The sequence below is a fragment of the Rutidosis leptorrhynchoides genome, chromosome 3, assembly GCF_046630445.1.
Source record: "Rutidosis leptorrhynchoides isolate AG116_Rl617_1_P2 chromosome 3, CSIRO_AGI_Rlap_v1, whole genome shotgun sequence".
Taxonomy (NCBI): domain Eukaryota; kingdom Viridiplantae; phylum Streptophyta; class Magnoliopsida; order Asterales; family Asteraceae; genus Rutidosis; species Rutidosis leptorrhynchoides.
In genome coordinates, this window is record NC_092335.1 from 610,320,996 (window position 1) to 610,341,622 (window position 20,627).

Consider the following 20,627-nt stretch of genomic DNA (forward strand, 5'->3'; position numbering starts at 1 on the left):
CAAGTAATCTTCAATTTGCATCTTCCAAAAGCCAAAGTCTCTCCCATCGAATCGGTCGATTCTAAACTTTCCATCTTCTGCCATCGTTCCCTTAACAAAACCTTGTGCTCTAGATACCAGTTGTTAGGATATTAGGACCCAAACAACGCTAGTAATTCTACAAGATTACTAGCCGAGTAGTGATACTATCAAGATCACTCAACCCACTTAATGAACGAAAGATTAAAATGCAAGAAATGTAAGAACGACACAAGATATAACGTGGTTATATGCAATCGTTGTGATTGCTTTAGTCCACGGACCAACTAGAGAGTGTTTATTTACTGAATATTTGTATGTGGTGTGTTACAATTGCATACAATGAGTTCTATATATAGAGAAAACAAGAACACCATGAAACTTTAACTTGATCTTCAAGTGTGCTAGCAATCATGAAAGATAAACCAACTAGCCATGCTTTTCACCTTGTATTGGCATGATCACAGCCCTAATTTTAGGTGTAAAGTGATCAACTTTGCACCTAAAGTGAAAGGAGTCCAAAGCATCCTCGGATGTCAAGTGTGCAAGTTGACAACTTGCTGACAGGCAGGCGATGCGCCGCATCACCAAGGAATGCGCCGCATCCCTTTGCTTTCCACGAATGCAGATTCAAGAACTGGCATCACATGCGGCGCATCTGAAGGAGATGCGCCACATCTCTGCCCTTTGATACGCCATATCAGCTTGAAACGCCGCATCCAAAACCTTCGAACCATTTTCCTTGCATAGATGCACCGCATCCACCTATGATGCGCCGCATCACAGCCTAGATTCAGTTTTCTTGTTTGTTTAACAACTCCATACTCCAACAAGAGATTATAAAAAGGAATGTGCTAGTGCTAATCGAATCTTTAGATCAAAGTTTCTAGCGAATCGTTAACTTGCAGGCATCGATTTAGTCACACCGATCAATATACGACGGATTAGATCGATGCCTAGAGTTGTTAATTCGATATGGTGGGTTTTCTAGATGAATTATGATGAGAGAAAACGGTTGGAATCTAATAGAATGATTAACCCTAAATGTGAAGCATTAACCTCCTTATATACTGGCCAGGTCTTCTGTCGGGCGACAAAATCATCTATCGTGTGGCAGTGTCTTTTGTCTTTAACTTGGGTTGGTTGATACGAATTAGAGACTTAAAATGCACCAACAAAATGTCATGTTATTTTCCTTTTATGTTGTATGATTTTAGAACATGTCACATCTTATCAAAACAACCCTTGTTAGTTGTTAGAGCATAAACTATATAGTACATTGTAGAAAACTTGAAAATATATGCTATATTTATAACGATGCACTAAGAAAATATAGGAACAGAGAGGTATTTTATACAACATGTGTTACTTGCATAATCAAACTAGTTCACCCATGAATGTCAATAAAATTTACCACTTTTTCTTACTCAATATACTTCGACTATGATACGTCGACTTCAACATTCTCCACAATAGAGGGCATTGTGAGAACACGAAAAACGTCACAGTAAGACCTCCCAGTACAAAAAGTGGAAAAAGTATTATAAACTTTTTGGTGGCAACTACAAGATACAGAGTAGCACTGAATGCAATCAACATTGTCGTCACTGATAGAAAAAGGGTAAAAAGGCCAATACTTAGTTTATTTGGTAAGGTGTAAAGAAAGTTATCAATGGTGTATCGTGTAGTTAGGATGGATAAAAACATTAATACCGAAGATATAGATGAGAATAGTGAAATCGCTATTGAAATGATGAAGATTGTGAATGATTTCGTGTTATAGAAAATGGGGAGGCCGGTTTCATTGTTGGTGCCACCTGGAACAGTGATGCCTGCTGCGAAAACTACGGTTGCAATGAGTGATGCAACGAATGTGCATGACTGAGCGGTTTCTTTCATCCATTTTTCACCGTCTTCAATTAGTTGCTTATGTTCTTCGGTGAATACCATCAACGGCGTCTTAACAGCATTGTTCTTCATGTCTTTGTAACTTGGCTCTACACATGTTTCCACCACCTGCACATCATGTCATATCATTTAATGATAGTGGTTGAAATGTATCAAACTGGGCCTGCAAAATGAAGTCTCCGTTTTTATATATATAATTAATAATTAATGGTATAACGCGTTTAGTGCTTCGGTAAAATAGATATTTGGAGGTGGTAAGCATTATATATACACGTTCAACTTCTTTTAAACCGTTTGACCCATTTGCGCCCTTTCCCTTACAGCCAACTTAGTACTCCCTACGTCTCAAAAATTACTGTCCAGTTTGACTTTTGAAGTCTTTCTTTCATAACTTTCACTTTAAATATTTTTCACAACTTTGACTTTAAAATATTTATGTTTGCATTATATAAAATTTGATGAAAATTTTATCAATAAAAACACGTTTAAAACTTGGTATATTCATACAAATTCCATCAAATATCATATAAAAAATAAAACATTTAAAGTCAAATGGGATAGTTATTTTGGGACGGAGGGAGTATATTAGCCATTCGACCCGTTGAGGATAAGCTATAACCTAGATCAACCTATTCATAAATACGTGGGTCAAAATTGTCACCTCTAATATATGATGGTATTGGACATTGGACATACACCTTTGTATGATAAATTCCAAAACATAGAAAACATTAAATATACCTTAAACCATTGTAGTTCCCGTTGCATTTGTAGAGCTGGTCCTGGGACGATATTCAACCTATCCGCAGGTGCTAACATTGCAGCCATATGCAAAATGTTATTATTATATATATCTTTATGTTTGGTTATCAGTTGTCTATAGTGACTCATATGGTATATGAGGCTGAACACTTTCTCATGACGATTTAAAATGGCTACTTGTAACGCGTTCCTTATATGTTCATCCGTTAACCAAATTGCAGTAGGAAGTTCCATCACAATGGCTTCCACTAGCTCATGTATTCCCAATTTTGTCGCTAAAAATAACGGTTTACTAATTGCTTTCTCTACTTCATTGTGATCCAATGCATTTATTATGTTACAGAATTTTTCAATTAGTAGCAAAAGTCTGGCATGATTCATCTTCGTATTGTAAATGCTTCGAAAGGGCATTGCTGTGCCAAAAACACCCAAAAAAAATTAATAAAAAAAAAAAAATTTCAAAAATGATAGAAATCATCAATGAGGATATTGAAAGATATTTATCATTTAAATTTTAAAAGTCGGTTCTTGTACCTATTCTTTCAATGAATCCCTGGATCTTTCTGTGTATATTATGCCAAGGTATATTAGCTGCAAATTTATAACACAAACAAAATTAGTATAAGTCATATTTTGATCAGATGAAAGTAGTTAAATAAGAGTTTTTATACAAAGTGTATGAAATAAACTCAGAAAAAAATTTATATGCAAATAGTTTTGAGAAGAAAAACAGAAAAATAATAATTGGAAATCACCTTCAAGGGTTTCATCATCCATGTCTGTGTCACCTATTGTGTTATTTTGACGGTTTGCTTGCATTAAAATAGTGGTTTCTGCATGATTATCTTTAGCATCGATAGTCAAATGGTTATGCATGACGTGATGTTAAAATGAGTATCAAGTCATTAAAAGATATTCAATTCAATACCTGTCGGAATTCTTATCCCCTGCATCTCTGTTTCGTCTGTGTTGTGTTGTTTCTTACGTGCAGGATCAACTATTATTCCTTTGGTCTCACCTTTCAAATTTAACACTTAATATCAGATTTATCAAACTTAATAAACAAGTAAAACATTTCATTTAATTAATATAAACATATGCCCCCATACTATCACAAAATAGCCTAGTGATAGGGACCTGATATCCTTGCAAGAGGTTTCAGGTTCAAAATTTGGGGTGGCCAGGGTAGGGTTTTGAAACGGTTACACTGTTCCGGATAGGCGGCATACATTATAGGTAAAATTAATCGCTTCTAGTAAACATATTATGCCTATTGTGACAAGTTTACTAACTACAACAATAAGTTAGTTTTGGATAATACTTTTTTAAAAGTTTCATGCATTTTGGGTCAGCATCGACCCATTTGACCCAAAAATTAAACTGTTTTAAACTAATATTTCAAAATTTGCATGTTTGATTCGAGTTAAAGTCTGTCCCAATGATAAATTCTGTTATTCAATCAGACATCTTAGCAGTTCTCACCATTAAAGAGATATATACAAATCTATTTAATATGTATGTAAATGTAATAGATTACTTACAAGAATTATATACCCACTGTTGCCAAAAGTTCAAATTGATTCCGCTTAAAAAAGCTTCTTGTTTTGCAGCTATTAAAGCCAAAGGTGAATCTTCGCGGTTCAGGTACTCCAAACTCAACAAATAACTGTATCTGTCAACTAACTTCAATGCAATATCTGCACAATACAACGTAAAAACTGATAAATCTCTCTTTTTAGTCCATATGTAAAAGTATATTACGAAATTTTATTCGGCTTACTAACCGTAAAATCCTGCAGATATGACCAGCTTCAAAAGTAAAAAACCGGACTCTCCTTCACAAGGATTTTGTCCTCCCACAACATCATCACGATGAGGAATAAAGTCAAACAAATAGTCAACCATCTTCTTTTGCACGTACTGTGCAGCTCGATGAATTGGAAAGTAACCGTCTTCCCCACTAATGTACGGCTACTTATCGTTCACCGAAATCAATAAAACAGCTGCATTTAGGTTCCCAATTGCCGCAGCAATCAAAAGCGCCGTTTCACCTTTATCATCAGGCAATAATAAAGCATCTTTTTTCATGTTTTGTAACAACTTTTTTACAAAATGGTTGCCATTAGTTGTCCCTGTTCCAACTGCTATATGAAGTACTGTCTTCGAGTCACCTGTAATTGGATCATTGTATGCTTCTGGATTTTGTGGAAATATATAGTTTTCAGCAAGCTCCCAGTGACCACCCAATGCAGCTCTGTATAAGAGTCTGTAATCTTTCTTTTTTGTTTCATTAAGAATCACTACTTGTGGCTCCAATTCTACAAGTAATAGTCATTAGATGCATAACAACCGCTTATGATTTATAGATAATAAGAAGTTCAATCAAAATGACGCCTTAAGCAATACCTGGAAAGCGGGTCAGGTTGGATCCGTTTGGGTAACAGGTCAAATGGTTTTGGGTTGGAATGGTCATGGGTCAAATGAGTTATATTTCTAAATGGGTCCTAACTCCTAATGGGTCAGGTTGAGTTGGGTTGGGTAACAGGTCGAAACAGGTACGGTTCAAATGGGTTCAATCAGGTAATATACTTTTAAATTGATTTTTACACTTATTATATTATATTATTTGTTATTTGTTATCATCAATTTTTAATTTATTATATATAAAAAAAATATTAATATACATAATAAATGATATAACCATGAATGTTTTCATAAATGTTTGGCAGATGAAACTTATTACGCTCGACCCATCTGACCCATTAGACATATCTCTATTTCTTGAGCTTTGGGAATTGATACATGTTAGGTCCGTTCTATAATATTTTGTATAGGACCTAATAGGTTTGAGGGAAACATATTGTACCTTTTTTAAGTTCGATTTACATTGCTAGACCTAATTTTTCTCATGACCCAATTGACCCGAAAGCTCGACCCAATTGACCCAAATTTTAAAGTATGAGTCTCAATTGTCCAGTATAGTTAAACTACCCTTAGAATATAGGATAGAATTTTCATGATTACACATAATAGACGTAAACGGGTGAACGGATAAGGTTTTTTTTCTAATTAGGATACCCGGGAAGGAGAGTATTTTTTACATAGGTGTACGCGGCCTATCAAGGTATCGAGGGCGATTCTAGGTAGAGAGGTACATGGCCACTAGTTCAAAATTTTTTAACGGAGTATCCTTCAATTATAAAATTGAAAGGTAAATAACTATTAAAATACCCTTCAAATATAATTATAGTGAAAAAAACATTCGGTACCCCTTCAGGTTTTGATCCCAGATTCGCCACTGTTGGGTGTCCGCGTGACCGTTGCCGACCCTTTTCCTTGGCCACCCCAGAATATGCTTCCAATGACCAGTTAGGTTTAGTATCAGTGGCGGAAACACCAAGGGATAGATGGGGGCAGTCGCGCCCAATGGATTTGCAATTTTTAGTGTAAAAATTTTGGGTTTTTTTCAATTTTGCCCAAATGAAATTTTTTTTACCCCAAAGCCTTCATATTTTGCCCAAAAACCTTCATATTTTGCCCCAAAACCCCCCAAATTTTGACCAATAACCTTCATATTTTGTCCAAAAACCTCTATATTTTGTTCAAAAACATCCATATTTTACCCAAAAATTGTTGCTACGTTTAAAAAAAAAAAAAAAACACCCTGGGTGAAAAAAATTTCTGCTTTCGCTACTGTTTAGTATAACTATTGTCTATTTATGCAGGCTCGAATGCCTAAATGACAAAGATATGTTGATATCATAATCCTTAAATATTTAGGACATAATTACGAAATTGGTGCGTTCTACAACATATATCAACTAACATCACCCAAGTATAATGACCAAATTGGTATCTGTTATGAATACTGATCAACATTGCAGTTAACTTTAAAACAAATACTACATGAACAGGGAATTGGTAACACAAATCTATATCTTGTCCAACAACAGCATTTGTATGACATATGTAGTAAAAAAATAGCAATAAAACTAAGTTATGAACTCACCATGATTGTTAACAGCATCAACAGCATCCACAATCATTATTTCACCCAAAGACATTGGTTGTTAAGATATAGAACTTCTTTCAGGTCTGAATATATATCAATTTTGTATTAATATAATAAATGCACACATAACCGCGTAAGATTATATTTCAGTCGTCACAATATTAAACATATATATGAGAGTTGACTTCGTTATAATCAGGTGTACGGTATTTTTATAATCTTAAGAATTAAAAGATATAACAATAATTTGTGGATGAAATTATGAGAACAGTCCCTGTGGTATGCTTAGATTTCACACTCTGTCCCTATACTTTTTTCGCATTGACAGTCCTTGTTGTTTGCACGTTTTGTACGTGCAGTCCCTCAGGTGGACGGACGATAAAAAGTCCGTTAAATGGTGTCACATACATTGCATGTGAGGGTATTTTGGTCAGTGTACTTTTTCCTTCATCTTCTCCATTTTTCACCATATAAAAAATACTGGTAACTCCCTAATTTATTATCTCTTTCAAATTTGTCAAGCTCCTTCAACCGGCATCTTCTTCAACCACCATCAGTTAAAACGCCGGTTATTTCTTTGAAGGAGAAAATCAAGTGTCACCGGTAGGTGAGTGATTTCAGATCTGAAAACCACCGGAGATAGCGCACTAGCAAATAACAGCTGAGCCTGATGGCTGAAGTGTTTTCAGATCTGGTTCCTGTGGTGAGTGACGTGACCATATCTGGTCAAGACTACCATCTAGTATGTTGTCCTATCCGGCGGGTACAATTTCTGATGGGTATATCTATAAAATCTAAGTAAACTGATTTGTGATTTGGGAGTATTGTAGAAAGTGGTTAGAAGGTAAATACATTATGTCCTTACAGTTACATGGGTTGTTGGATTTTTAGTTGTTAATGGTTATAAAGGAAACAAATACTATCAATGCTGAAATAGAATATAGTCATGGATGTGTTAAACTGATAAGGTGAGGGTAAAAACAGAATTGCTACTTTGATGTATAAAAATTAAGTTACAGTGATGTTAAAGTTATTGGTTAAATGTTATTAAGATATTCTAAACAAGCGACTGGATTTCTAAATGAGGAGAATGAGAAGAGATGATATTGAAGATGACGAAAATACTTTCATGCGTCTGGCATGTGAGGCCATTTAGCCGGCCTTTTAACATCCGTTAGACTCAAAGACCGCACGTGCAAAATGTGCAAACCACAAGGATTGCCAGAGTAAAAAAATAGTATAGGGGCTGGAACGTGAAATTTGATGTGTCTGGCATGTGAGGCCTTTTAGCCGGCCGTTTAACATCCGTCAGCCTCAAAGACCACACGTGCAAAATGTGCAAACCACAAGGATTGCTAGAGCGAAAAAATAGCACAGGGACTGGAACGTGAATTTGATCAAACCACAAAGACTATCCGCGTAAATTTGTGTAATTAGTATAAAAAACAATAGTTATATAACAATATTTTTTTGAGCCACTAACCATTAAACTTGATAATCTATACTCACTTATAACTGTTTTTTTGTTGCCAGTGGTTCAATGGTTATTAATAATGTTGTTCGGGTCAATAAGGATTCGGTATACTCCTCTCATGCTGAGTCATTAGCTTTTTATTTGAAAGGTTCTGTTGCTAGCAATAATTCGGTTTTAGGTAATAGATGTGTTCAAAATGGTGATGCATTTACGAGTGATAACCCTAATATTAGATTTGGTTCGTTGGACTCACTGTATGATTTTTGAACATGGCACATTTTTTTTTATTAAAACAAACCTTGTTAAAGGATAACCTAAAAACCCTAGGTTATACTAAACTAACCGAACTTCAATATATATATAGTCTAATACTCTCGCAACCATTTTGAACACGTCTATTACCTAAAACCGAATTATTGCTAGCAACAGAACCCTTCAAAGACACAGCTAATGACTCAGCATGGGAGGAGTATACCAAATCCTTATGGACCCGAACAACATTATTAATAACCATCGAACCACTAGTCACAATAAACCTATTAGTGAGTGTAGATTATCAAGTTTAATGGTTAGTGGCTCAAAAAAAAAATATTGTTATATAACTATTATTTTTATACTAATTACACAAATTTACGCGGACAGTCTGTGTGGTTTGATCAAATTTCACGTTCCAGTCCCTGTACTATTTTTCGCGCTCTGGTAGTCCTTGTGGTTTGCACATTTTGCACGTGCAGTCCTTCTGTTCAAAACTTATAATTGTCTTTTGTTGAAAACGTTTTCTTTTCGAAAACATTTTCCGTTTTTATATAAGTTTTTGTTATTTTTGCCAAAAAAATAATAATAATAAATATAATTGTTTTTTGTTTTTTAATGGGCTTTTGACCCATAAACTTTTTTAATAATACAACCTACTAAAAAGCCCATTTGAAAAAAGATAAAACCCTAAATTATTTATTGTTTTCTTTCGATCTTGAACTTACATAATTCACCATTGTGATTGCGAGAGTATTAGACTATATATATATATATATATATATATATATATATATATATATATATATATATATATATATATATATATATATACTAGATTTTTTGAGCCCGTGCGATGCACGGTGGATATAATATAACTGATTATAAAAGATTTTTTATTAAATTAGTATCAACATATGATATAATTTTTATTTTTTAATCACCAAATAAATTTATTTTAATTTGTGTAACAAATATTTTTTGTAATTGTTCGATTATTCTATGATTAATGATTATAGCTACTTCATTAACTGGAGCAACAATTGGTAGTTGTTTTTTAAAATGTTGATGCAAACATTTAGAAGTTATGATATGTAATTAATAGTTGATGGATCTCATAAAAATAAAACATAGTTCTACTACCTAAACAATACATGCAAAAACTACTACCTAAACGATTGTAAACAGCCGTTAACATGTATCAAACAATAAAATCAAAAACTACTTCCTAGAATTCTTATACTATTATCCTAAACTGGATAGCACAAAGAACACGTACCAAACAATACATTTAAACACTGCCAATTAAACATCCATAGTCTATTATCTAGATAAAAAAAACAACATACATTAAAATGAGTAAGTAAAATGTTAAGAAACAAACAATAAAAAAATGAGAACAAACACTAACTGAACAATGAAGTTACCACCACCTAAGATTGAAAGCTGGAAAAAACAAAACGAAAAAAATAAAGATAAAGGTACGTATCATGGTAGCCAAAATAATAAAAACGATTAAGCAAAAAATGATAAACTAATACTTACTGAACAAAGTGTGACAATACATTATTAAAATGGTTATCCTTTATATATAGAGAAAATGGTGATTTTGACATAACCCAAATGAACCATCTTATAAGATAAGTCCAACTAAACCATATTGTTGTAATGCTAAAGTTAATACGATTTTAATCGTTCACATGACCCAAATGTCCTTCCTATCTTTCAAATACAATGATAATAATAGGTGATTACCACTATATGCGTACATGAAGAATTTTTATAGAATTAAAAACCACATTCAACTGAATTAAAAAGTTAGGCATTGAATTGTAATTCTTCAATCTACTACTATTTCGTTGTAGTATCTTCTCGATCTCTTGTAACGTTTTGTAACAATTCTCTTCTTGGTTCTATACCTGCATTATAAACATGGATATGAATTACTACACTGAAAAAAATAAGTTAACTATTATTTATGATAAGACTCACTTAAGTGGTTTTCATGAGCACTACAGTTGCATTCAAGCCAATAAAGCAATGCCAAAAAGTAGATTCTACCAACAATAATAAAGTCTATTGTCATAGAGGTCAATGTCGATGATGATTTCCAACAATGAATTAGAATTTAATTGGGTTGGATCAAATTGAGACATGGACTCTTACTTTACTCCCTGAAGATCATAAAACAATATGCTCATAATTGGAATATAAACCATGTTCAATCTAGTTGGATCAGAATAAAGAATATATTGGCACATTGGATCAGAAGGATTCTTGTATGTGATATGCCTATGTCCTAATGTGAGTAAATAGAAGAAGAACATATTTTACCACTTACAGTCTGAATATCTTTATATGAAGTAGGACCTTTTACCTTGTTCAACAAAATCCGAAGATAAGAGAGTTATAACAGTACAAATCTCATTCAAACTCCGATTTAAGAAACTTCGACAGGAGCTGCAATTTGATTAGGTTTGGCAGTACCAAAAATTAATGTTTAATAAAAACTTATACTTCCTAAACTAATTAGCCTAGTACAATGAGGGTAACTAAACTAAAATGATCATGTAACAACAAAAAACCGTTTCGTCAATACTCCTAAAAGATTGCATGCCATAATAAGTTTCATGAATAACTGATGTGTGCAGCGGTGTATACGAAATACTATTATAGTTACTACGAAATATTATTAAATACGATACAATTTTACACAAGTTTTATTAATTTACGGATGGGATATATCTAAACCTTGCTACAACACTTATAGGCAGTGTACCTAATCGTAGAGTAGTGTAGTTTTTAGTAAGTCCGGTTCGTTCCACATGGATCTGCTGAGTTTAACGCTATATTTTAAAAACTATATTTGTATAAAATATATATAATTATATATAGTAATATTATTATAAAAGGGGGTTTTTACCATTTAATGACCGGTTTGTCGATTTTATATTTTAAGCGTAAAGATAAATGACGATAATATAAATGACATAATTTAAATTGCGATAAAGTAAATTGCAGTAATTAAAATGACAGTAAATAAAGGTACGATGAAATATGAAATAAAAGAATTATGCTTATTTAAACTTCCGTAATCATGATGTTTGACGTTTTTATTTTAATTAATTGTTACCCGGGTTAATTGTCCTTTGTCCTGGTTTATTTGATACCTATCTGGTTTTTGTCCATAATAGTCCATCGGTCATAATTATAAAATTCTCGTCAAATTAACCTTATTCCCGAAGTCAAATATTCCAACTAATTAGGGATTCGAACTGTAACAAGGTTTTAATACTTTGTTTAATGATTACACCAGGTTATCGACTGCGTGTAATCCAAGGTTTTAATACTTTGTTAACAATTACACCAATTATCCTTGTATGTAATCCACCGCTGTTTTAATGAGATATGAATATTAATTTACCCACTTGATCAGAATGAATAATCAATTACCCAACCCGAATAATTAATTAAATGATCGTAAAAGATGTCGTATAAATGTCACTAACTAGGACATACATAATCATTTTAATAATTATTAGATTAACTAATTTGAAGATAGGTTCGAAAGATTCTAGTGAGTTGTCATTTGATTAGACAATACTCCCCATCTATTAATAGTCAATATTCCAATGTCCACAAGTGTCGGTCTTTTGTCCAAACCCTAATTATGGTACAAAATCCAATAACCCCGTCTTAATATTTAGTATAACATCACGATTACTTCGGCTCAAATAAGCATAATAATAACTTAGTTACGAGACATTAATTTAAAAAGGAAGAACATAGCTTACAGTGGCGATTAATCGCGTAGCGTTACACGGACAGAGTTCCGTCTTACAAAACCTTAAAACATTTCTTACAATAACCCAATTATTATTAAACTTAGTTTAAACTTAATATTATAAATATAAATATATATTACATTGATCAAAGGAATGAAAAGAAAAAGATGTACATAATTCGCTGAAAACGTCGCCTTTTATAGCACTTGGCCAGGTTCTAACCTCCATGCGATCGCATGGATTTTGTGCCTTCTGGCCATGCGATCGCATGGCCCTCTGATCCAGCTCATATGCTTTTGTTTTCTAGTTTGCCGACGTTTTAATTAAATATATATAATTTATATTAATTATATATATATATTATATTATATTCTTGTGCATAGTTAACTTGTAATTTTAGCTCCGTTAACTCGCGTGTTGATGCTCGGTTCATGTCTCGGTTCCGGATTTTCGAACGTCCTTTCGTACGCGTAGATATCGTTTACTTTGCGTTCTCCGGCTCGTACTCTTGTCATTTTTAGACGTTTCTTATCAATAAATGGAACCACTTGAATTATATCTTGTTCATTTGAGCTTTTTGGTCATTTGCGTCTTTAAATCGTCGTTTTCTTCTTTTGTCTTCGCACTTATTTATTTAAACGAATATTACATAAAAATAGAACAATTGCAACTAAAGCTTTACATATTGGAAGGATATTGTGCCTAAATATATGTTCATTTGGAGCACTATCAATAACAGAAAAATATCATAAAACACTATACGGAGTATTACTTACCCTGAAGAAATGCATGAAAAAAAAAAAAGTTGAACAAACTTACTACAAATTGGAATGTGAAGTAAAACCCAAAATGACCTACAACAACATTTGCATAAAATAACTACTTGTCATAAGAAACAAAGAACACATGATAAAAGCTAATGTTATTTAAACGGAAATAGTGAAACATACTTACCGCGAATTTACTGATGAACGAATTAACATCGAGATTCACATGGGACAATAAACATCAGCATTAACTTAAAAAGTAAAAAACCATGATAACGATTATAACAACATGAAAAACTAATGATACGAAATAAATCAAAAGTATTCCCTTAAAATATAAAAAAAAATCATAAACCTTCATAAACTGATAAACACAAAGAGGGCAACATCAACCACATACAACTGAAAAACAAAACGACATGATGGAGACATGTAATTGCCGAAGCAAAATAACGATTCAAAAACCATAACAATTTCAAACGATAAACTCCGCTCATCAATGCGTACACCTTAGAAGACCAATTTTATAAGTATCTAGGAAAAAAATTCGAGAACCATAACAATTTCATATGTAAAATTTGCTCATCGATGTAGTGACCCGAACTTTTCCATGTTTATATATATTAATTGAGATTGATATTTACATGATTAAATGTTTCCAACATGTTAAGCAATCAAACTTGTTAAGACTTGATTAACTGAAATATGTTTCATATAGACAATTGACCACCCAAGTTGACCGGTGATTCACGAACGTTAAAACTTGTAAAAACTATATGATGACATATATATGGATATATATATAGTTAACATGATACTATGATAAGTAAACATATCATTAAGTATATTAACAATGAACTACATATGTAAAAACAAGACTACTAACTTAATGATTTTTAAACGAGACATATATGTAACGATTATCGTTGTAAAGACATTTAATGTATATATATCATATTAAGAGATATTCATACATGATAATATCATGATAATATAATAATTTAAAATCTCATTTGATATTATAAACATTGGGTTAACAACATTTAACAAGATCGTTAACCTAAAGGTTTCAAAACAACACTTACATGTAACGACTAATGATGACTTAACGACTCAGTTAAAATGTATATACATGTAGTGTTTTAATATGTATTTATACACTTTTGAAAGACTTCAATACACTTATCAAAATACTTCTACTTAACAAAAATGCTTACAATTACATCCTCGTTCAGTTTCATCAACAATTCTACTCGTATGCACCCGTATTCGTACTCGTACAATACACAGCTTTTAGATGTATGTACTATTGGTATATACACTCCAATGATCAGCTCTTAGCAGCCCATGTGAGTCACCTAACACATGTGGGAACCATCATTTGGCAACTAGCATGAAATATCTCATAAAATTACAAAAATATGAGTAATCATTCATGACTTATTTACATGAAAACAAAATTACATATCCTTTATATCTAATCCATACACCAACGACCAAAAATACCTACAAACACTTTCATTCTTCAATTTTCTTCATCTAATTGATCTCTCTCAAGTTCTATCTTCAAGTTCTAAGTGTTCTTCATATATTCTACAAGTTCTAGTTACATAAAATCAAGAATACTTTCAAGTTTGCTAGCTCACTTCCAATCTTGTAAGGTGATCATCCAACCTCAAGAAATCTTTGTTTCTTACAGTAGTTTATCATTCTAATACAAGGTAATAATCATATTCAAACTTTGGTTCAATTTCTATAACTATAACAATCTTATTTCAAGTGATGATCTTACTTGAACTTGTTTTCGTGTCATGATTCTGCTTCAAGAACTTCGAGCCATCCAAGGATCCGTTGAAGCTAGATCCATTTTTCTCTTTTCCAGTAGGTTTATCCAAGGAAATTAAGGTAGTAATGATGTTCATAACATCATTTGATTCATACATATAAAGCTATCTTATTCGAAGGTTTAAACTTGTAATCACTAGAACATAGTTTAGTTAATTCTAAACTTGTTCGCAAACAAAAGTTAATCCTTCTAACTTGACTTTTAAAATCAACTAAACACATGTTCTATATCTATATGATATGCTAACTTAATGATTTAAAACCTGGAAACACGAAAAACACCGTAAAACCGAATTTACGCCGTCGTAGTAACACCGCTGGCTGTTTTGGGTTAGTTAATTAAAAACTACGATAAACTTTGATTTAAAAGTTGTTATTCTGAGAAAATGATTTTTATTATGAACATGAAACTATATCCAAAAATTATAGTTAAACTCAAAGTGGAAGTATGTTTTCTAAAATGATCATCTAGACGTCGTTCTTTCGACTGAAATGACTACCTCTACAAAAACGACTTGTAACTTATTTTTCCGACTAAAAACCTATACTTTTTCTGTTTAGATTCATAAAATAGAGTTCAATATGAAACCATAGCAATTTGATTCACTCAAAACGGATTTAAAATGAAGAAGTTATGGGTAAAACAAGATTGGATAATTTTTCTCATTTTAGCTACGTGAAAATTGGTAACAAATCTATTCCAACCATAACTTAATCAACTTGTATTGTATATTATGTAATCTTGAGATACCATAGACACGTATACAATGTTTCGACCTATCATGTCGACACATCTAGATATATTTCGGAACAACCATAGACACTCTATATGTGAATGTTGGAGTTAGCTATACAGGGTTGAGGTTGATTCCAAAATATATATAGTTTGAGTTGTGATCAATACTGAGATACGTATACACTGGGTCGTGGATTGATTCAAGATAATATTTATCGATTTATTTCTGTACATCTAACTGTGGACAAGTAGTTGTAGGTTACTAACGAGGACAGCTGACTTAATAAACTTAAAACATCAAAATATATTAAAAGTGTTGTAAATATATTTTGAACATACTTTGATATATATGTATATATTGTTATAGGTTCGTGAATCAACCAGTGGTCAAGTCTTACTTCCTGACGAAGTAAAAAATCTGTGAAAGTGAGTTATAGTCTCACTTTTAAAATCTAATATTTTTGGGATGAGAATACATGCAGGTTTTATAAATGATTTACAAAATAGACACAAGTACGTGAAACTACATTCTATGGTTGAATTATCGAAATCGAATATGCCCCTTTTTATTAAGTCTGGTAATCTAAGAATTAGGGAACAGACACCCTAATTGACGCGAATCCTAAAGATAGATCTATTGGGCCTAACAAACCCCATCCAAAGTACCGAATGCTTTAGTACTTCGAAATTTATATCATATCCGAAGGGTGTCCCGGAATGATGGGGATATTCTTATATATATGCATCTTGTTAATGTCGGTTACCAGGTGTTCACCATATGAATGATTTTTATCTCTATGTATGGGATGTGTATTGAAATATGAAATCTTGTGGTCTATTGTTACGATTTGATACATATAGGTTAAACCTATAACTCACCAACATTTTTGTTGACGTTTAAAGCATGTTTATTCTCAGGTGAATACTAAGAGCTTCCGCTGTTGCATACTAAAATAAGGACAAGATTTGGAGTCCATGTTTGTATGATATTGTGTAAAAACTGCATTCAAGAAACTGATTTCGATGTAACATATTTGTATTGTAAACCATTATGTAATGGTCGTGTGTAAACAGGATATTTTAGATTATCATTATTTGATAATCTACGTAAAGCTTTTAAACCTTTATTTATGAAATAAAGGTTATGGTTTGTTTTAAAAATGAATGCAGTCTTTGAAAAACGTCTCATATAGAGGTCAAAACCTCGCAACGAAATCAATTAATATGGAACGTTTTTAATCAATAAGAACGTGACATTTCAGTTGGTATCCGAGCGTTGGTCTTAGAGAACTAGAAAATTTGCATTAGTGTGTCTTATCGAGTTTGTTAGGATGCATTAGTGTGTCTGGACTTCGACCGTGTTTACTTGAAAAATGATTGCTTAACAAATTTTGTTGGAAACTATATATTTTTAACATGTGAATATTATGTGATATATTAATCTCTTAACGCGTTTAATATTATGTGATAGATGTCTACCTCTAGAACAAGTCTCATTGACTCACCTAATAATAATGAAGAGTCAAATGTAAATTGGAATGATTCGTGGACTGATTCACAAGTTCCCGAAGAGGAACCGGAATAAGAGTCGGAACCGGAAGAAGAATCGGAACCGGAAGAAGAATCGGAACCAGATGAAGAAATAGAACCGGTGGGGGAAATAATAAAACGGTTAAGTAAAATAAAATCCTCAACCAACCGACCAAGGTTAATTATGGTCAATGGTGTTTCCGCCAAGGAAGCAAAATATTGGGAGGATTACCAATTCTCCGATGAATCGGATTCCGACGAGAATTCCGATGATGTTATAGAAATTACCCCAACTGAATTTAAAAAGGCAAAAGAAAATAATAAGGGAAAGGGCATAAAAATAGAGAAATCTAATTCCAACCCCGATGAACTTTATATGTATCGTCAACCCCCGAAGTCCTTAAGTTGTAACAATGACCCGGGAACCTCTAAACCACCAGGTTTTTCTAAACCAATGTGGACAACGACGGCTCGTATTAGGGGAACATCATATATCCCTAGAAACTTGGCAAAACGAACCAAAACCGAACAAGAAGAAACGAGCGAGTCGGAATAAGATAGTTGTATTCGTGTGGTGTAATATATGTAATATAGTGTGCTTATGCTTTATGATATTTGTAAAAATTGCTTGTATTAATAAGTATTTTTTTTATGAATCTAACTCTTGTCTATTTTACAGTATAAAAACACAAAATGGATAGACAACCCAATATTTTAAGAGACCTACCCGGAGACATGATTGATGAAATCTTGTCTAGAGTCCGTCAGAATTTCTCGGCACAACTATTTAAGGCAAGATCAGTTTGTAAGACATTCGAAGAACGTTCCAAGAATGCCTTGGTTTATAAAAGGCTTTCGTTCGAAAGATGGGGGATATCACATTGGGAAATCCATAAGTTACGATGTGTTTACTTTGACGCATATATTGCGGGGAACCCAAATGCTATTTTACGCAACGGGTTAAGAAATTATTTTGACTCAGTATATCCGAATATAGGACTTCATGATTTAGAAAAAGCGGCTAACATGCAACATAAAGAAGCATGTTATGCTTACGGGTTAGTAATGTTCGCTTCTCACCAAAGTGAGAACAAGAACATCGGGCTACAACTATTAAACAAAACGTTCCCACAAGTGACGGAGTCGGTAATTGGGGTAAGAAATGAGGTTTTTAGGTTATTACGAGACTGTTGGTCATTACGTAACCCTCGTCCCTTTGACGACGTTACAACATGCTGTCTTATCAACGGCCATAACGGTTATGTTCCACAAGACCAAGGATGGGAAGTAATCCTAGTAAAACCCGAATGCATGACTTGTTTCTGGACGTATGAATTACGTGTCTTTATTGCCTTTGCTGAACGACTTGTGTACTAGCTAGAATTATCTTCACAACCATTTTGTATCAAATTTATTGTGTGCTATATTTCATGCTATATGTAAAATAAGCGGTATTGTAAGTTTGTAAAATATTGTGTAAAAGTTTGAACGAGAAATATTATTATAATCAGTTTTTCATATAGAATTGTAGTAGTTGAATTGTATATTAGCTACTAAGTATGAACTTAACGGGTAGGTACTACCCGAATTTAAACTTATAAAACGCTAATATGAAGAAAAAGCTTTTATAAATGAGTTCATATTATGCTACGAAATACTATTAACTACTCTTAATATTCTGTATGATTAACTTGTTCCATTTGACTATTTTGAAGGAAATGGCACCGACTACTCGACACACCGTGAATACGAATGAAGAGGAATTCCGTACTTTTCTAGCTTCAAACATAGCCGCAGTACAGGCTGCGCTACATACTAACAATAACCTTGGATCTAGCAGTACAGGAAATCGTGTAGGATGCACCTACAAAGAATTCACTGCCTGCAAACCTTTGGAATTTGATGGAACCGAAGGACCGATCGGATTGAAACGGTGGACCGAGAAGGTCGAATCGGTGTTTGCCATAAGTAAGTGTACTGAAGATGACAAAGTGAAGTACGCTACGCATACCTTCATAGGTTCTGCGTTAACATGGTGGAATACCTATCTAGAGCAAGTGGGACAAGATGATGCGTACGCACTACCGTGGTCAGCATTCAAGCACTTGATGAACGAGAAGTACCGTCCCAGAACCGAGGTCAATAAGCTCAAGATAGAACTTAGAGGGTTACGAACCCAAGGATTTGATATTACCACGTACGAAAGACGATTCACAGAATTGTGCCTATTGTGTCCGGGAGCATTCGAAGATGAGGAAGAGAAGATCGACGCGTTTGTGAAAGGATTACTGGAAAGAATCCAAGAAGATATAAGTTCACACGAGCCCGCCTCCATACAACAGGCATGTAGAATGGCTCACAAACTAGTGAACCAGATTGAAGAAAGAATTAAAGAACAAACTGCTGAAGAGGCCAATGTGAAGCAAGTCAAAAGAAAGTGGGAGGAAAACGGTGATAAGAATCACCAATACAACAACAACAGCAATTACAACAATAATCGCAACAATTATCCCAACAATCGCAACATCAATCGCAACTACAACAAACGGCCCAACAACAACAACAACAACAACAACAACAACAGCAACTACAACAATCATCCCAACAACAATAATAACCGCAATAACAACAACAATCAGAAGCAGCTATGCCAAAGGTGTGAACAGTATCACTCGGGGTTCTGCACCAAATTTTGCAACAAGTGTAAAAGAAATGGTCATAGCGCGGCGAAGTGTGAGGTCTACGGACCAGGGGTTAATAGAACGAAAGGAACAAATGGTGTCAGAACGAGTAATGGCGGAGCAAGTAGTGTCGGAGCAAGTTATGCCAATGTAGTTTGTTATAAATGTGAAAAACCAAGCCACATTATTAGAAATTGCCCGAACCAGGAGAACACGAATGGACAAGGCCGCTGAAGAGTTTTCAATATTAATGCGGCAGAGGCACAGGAAGACCCGGAGCTTGTTACGGGTACGTTTCTTATTGACAATAAATCTGCTTACGTTTTATTTGATTCGGGTGCGGATAGAAGCTATATGAGTAGAGATTTTTATGCTAAATTAAGTTGTCCATTGACGCCTTTGGATTGTAAATTTTTACTCGAATTAGCAAATGGTAAATTAATTTCAGCAGATAATATGTGTCGGAATCGAGAAATTAAACTGGTTAGTGAAACATTTAAGATTGATTTGATACCAGTAGAGTTAGGGAGTTTTGATGTGATAATCGGCATGGACTGGTTGAAAGAAGTGAAAGCAGAGATCGTTTGTTACAAAAATGCAATTCGCATTATACGAGAAAAAGGAAAACCCTTAATGGTGTACGGAGAAAAGGGCAAAATGAAGCTACATCTTATTAGTAATTTGAAGGCACAAAAACTAATAAGAAAAGGTTGCTATGCTGTTCTAGCACACGTTGAGAAAGTACAAACTGAAGAAAAGAGCATCAATAATGTTCCCATTGCAAAAGAATTTCCCGATGTATTTCCGAAAGAATTACCGGGATTACCCCCACATCGATCCGTTGAATTTCAAATAGA

At 33.5% G+C, this 20,627-nt stretch overlaps 1 protein-coding gene across 2 annotated transcripts; it reads right to left on the reverse strand.

The window, feature by feature from the left end:
• Positions 1–1,331: 1,331 nt before the first annotated feature.
• On the reverse strand, positions 1,332–6,861 carry LOC139898873 (uncharacterized). 2 transcript variants are annotated; one of them, XM_071881673.1, is made up of 8 exons: positions 6,698–6,861; positions 4,473–5,006; positions 4,230–4,385; positions 3,617–3,706; positions 3,444–3,521; positions 3,223–3,279; positions 2,668–3,101; positions 1,332–2,034 (listed from the first exon to the last, which is right to left on the reverse strand). In XM_071881673.1, the coding sequence occupies exons 2-8, from the start codon at positions 4,591–4,593 to the stop codon at positions 1,429–1,431; spliced, it is 1,542 nt and encodes a 513-aa protein (XP_071737774.1). In that variant the 5' UTR covers positions 4,594–5,006; positions 6,698–6,861; the 3' UTR covers positions 1,332–1,428. The 2 variants fall into 2 exon arrangements, with proteins under 2 accessions (XP_071737774.1, XP_071737773.1); XM_071881672.1 differs by having other exon boundaries at positions 3,444–3,533.
• Between the last annotated feature and the right edge of the window lie 13,766 nt (positions 6,862–20,627).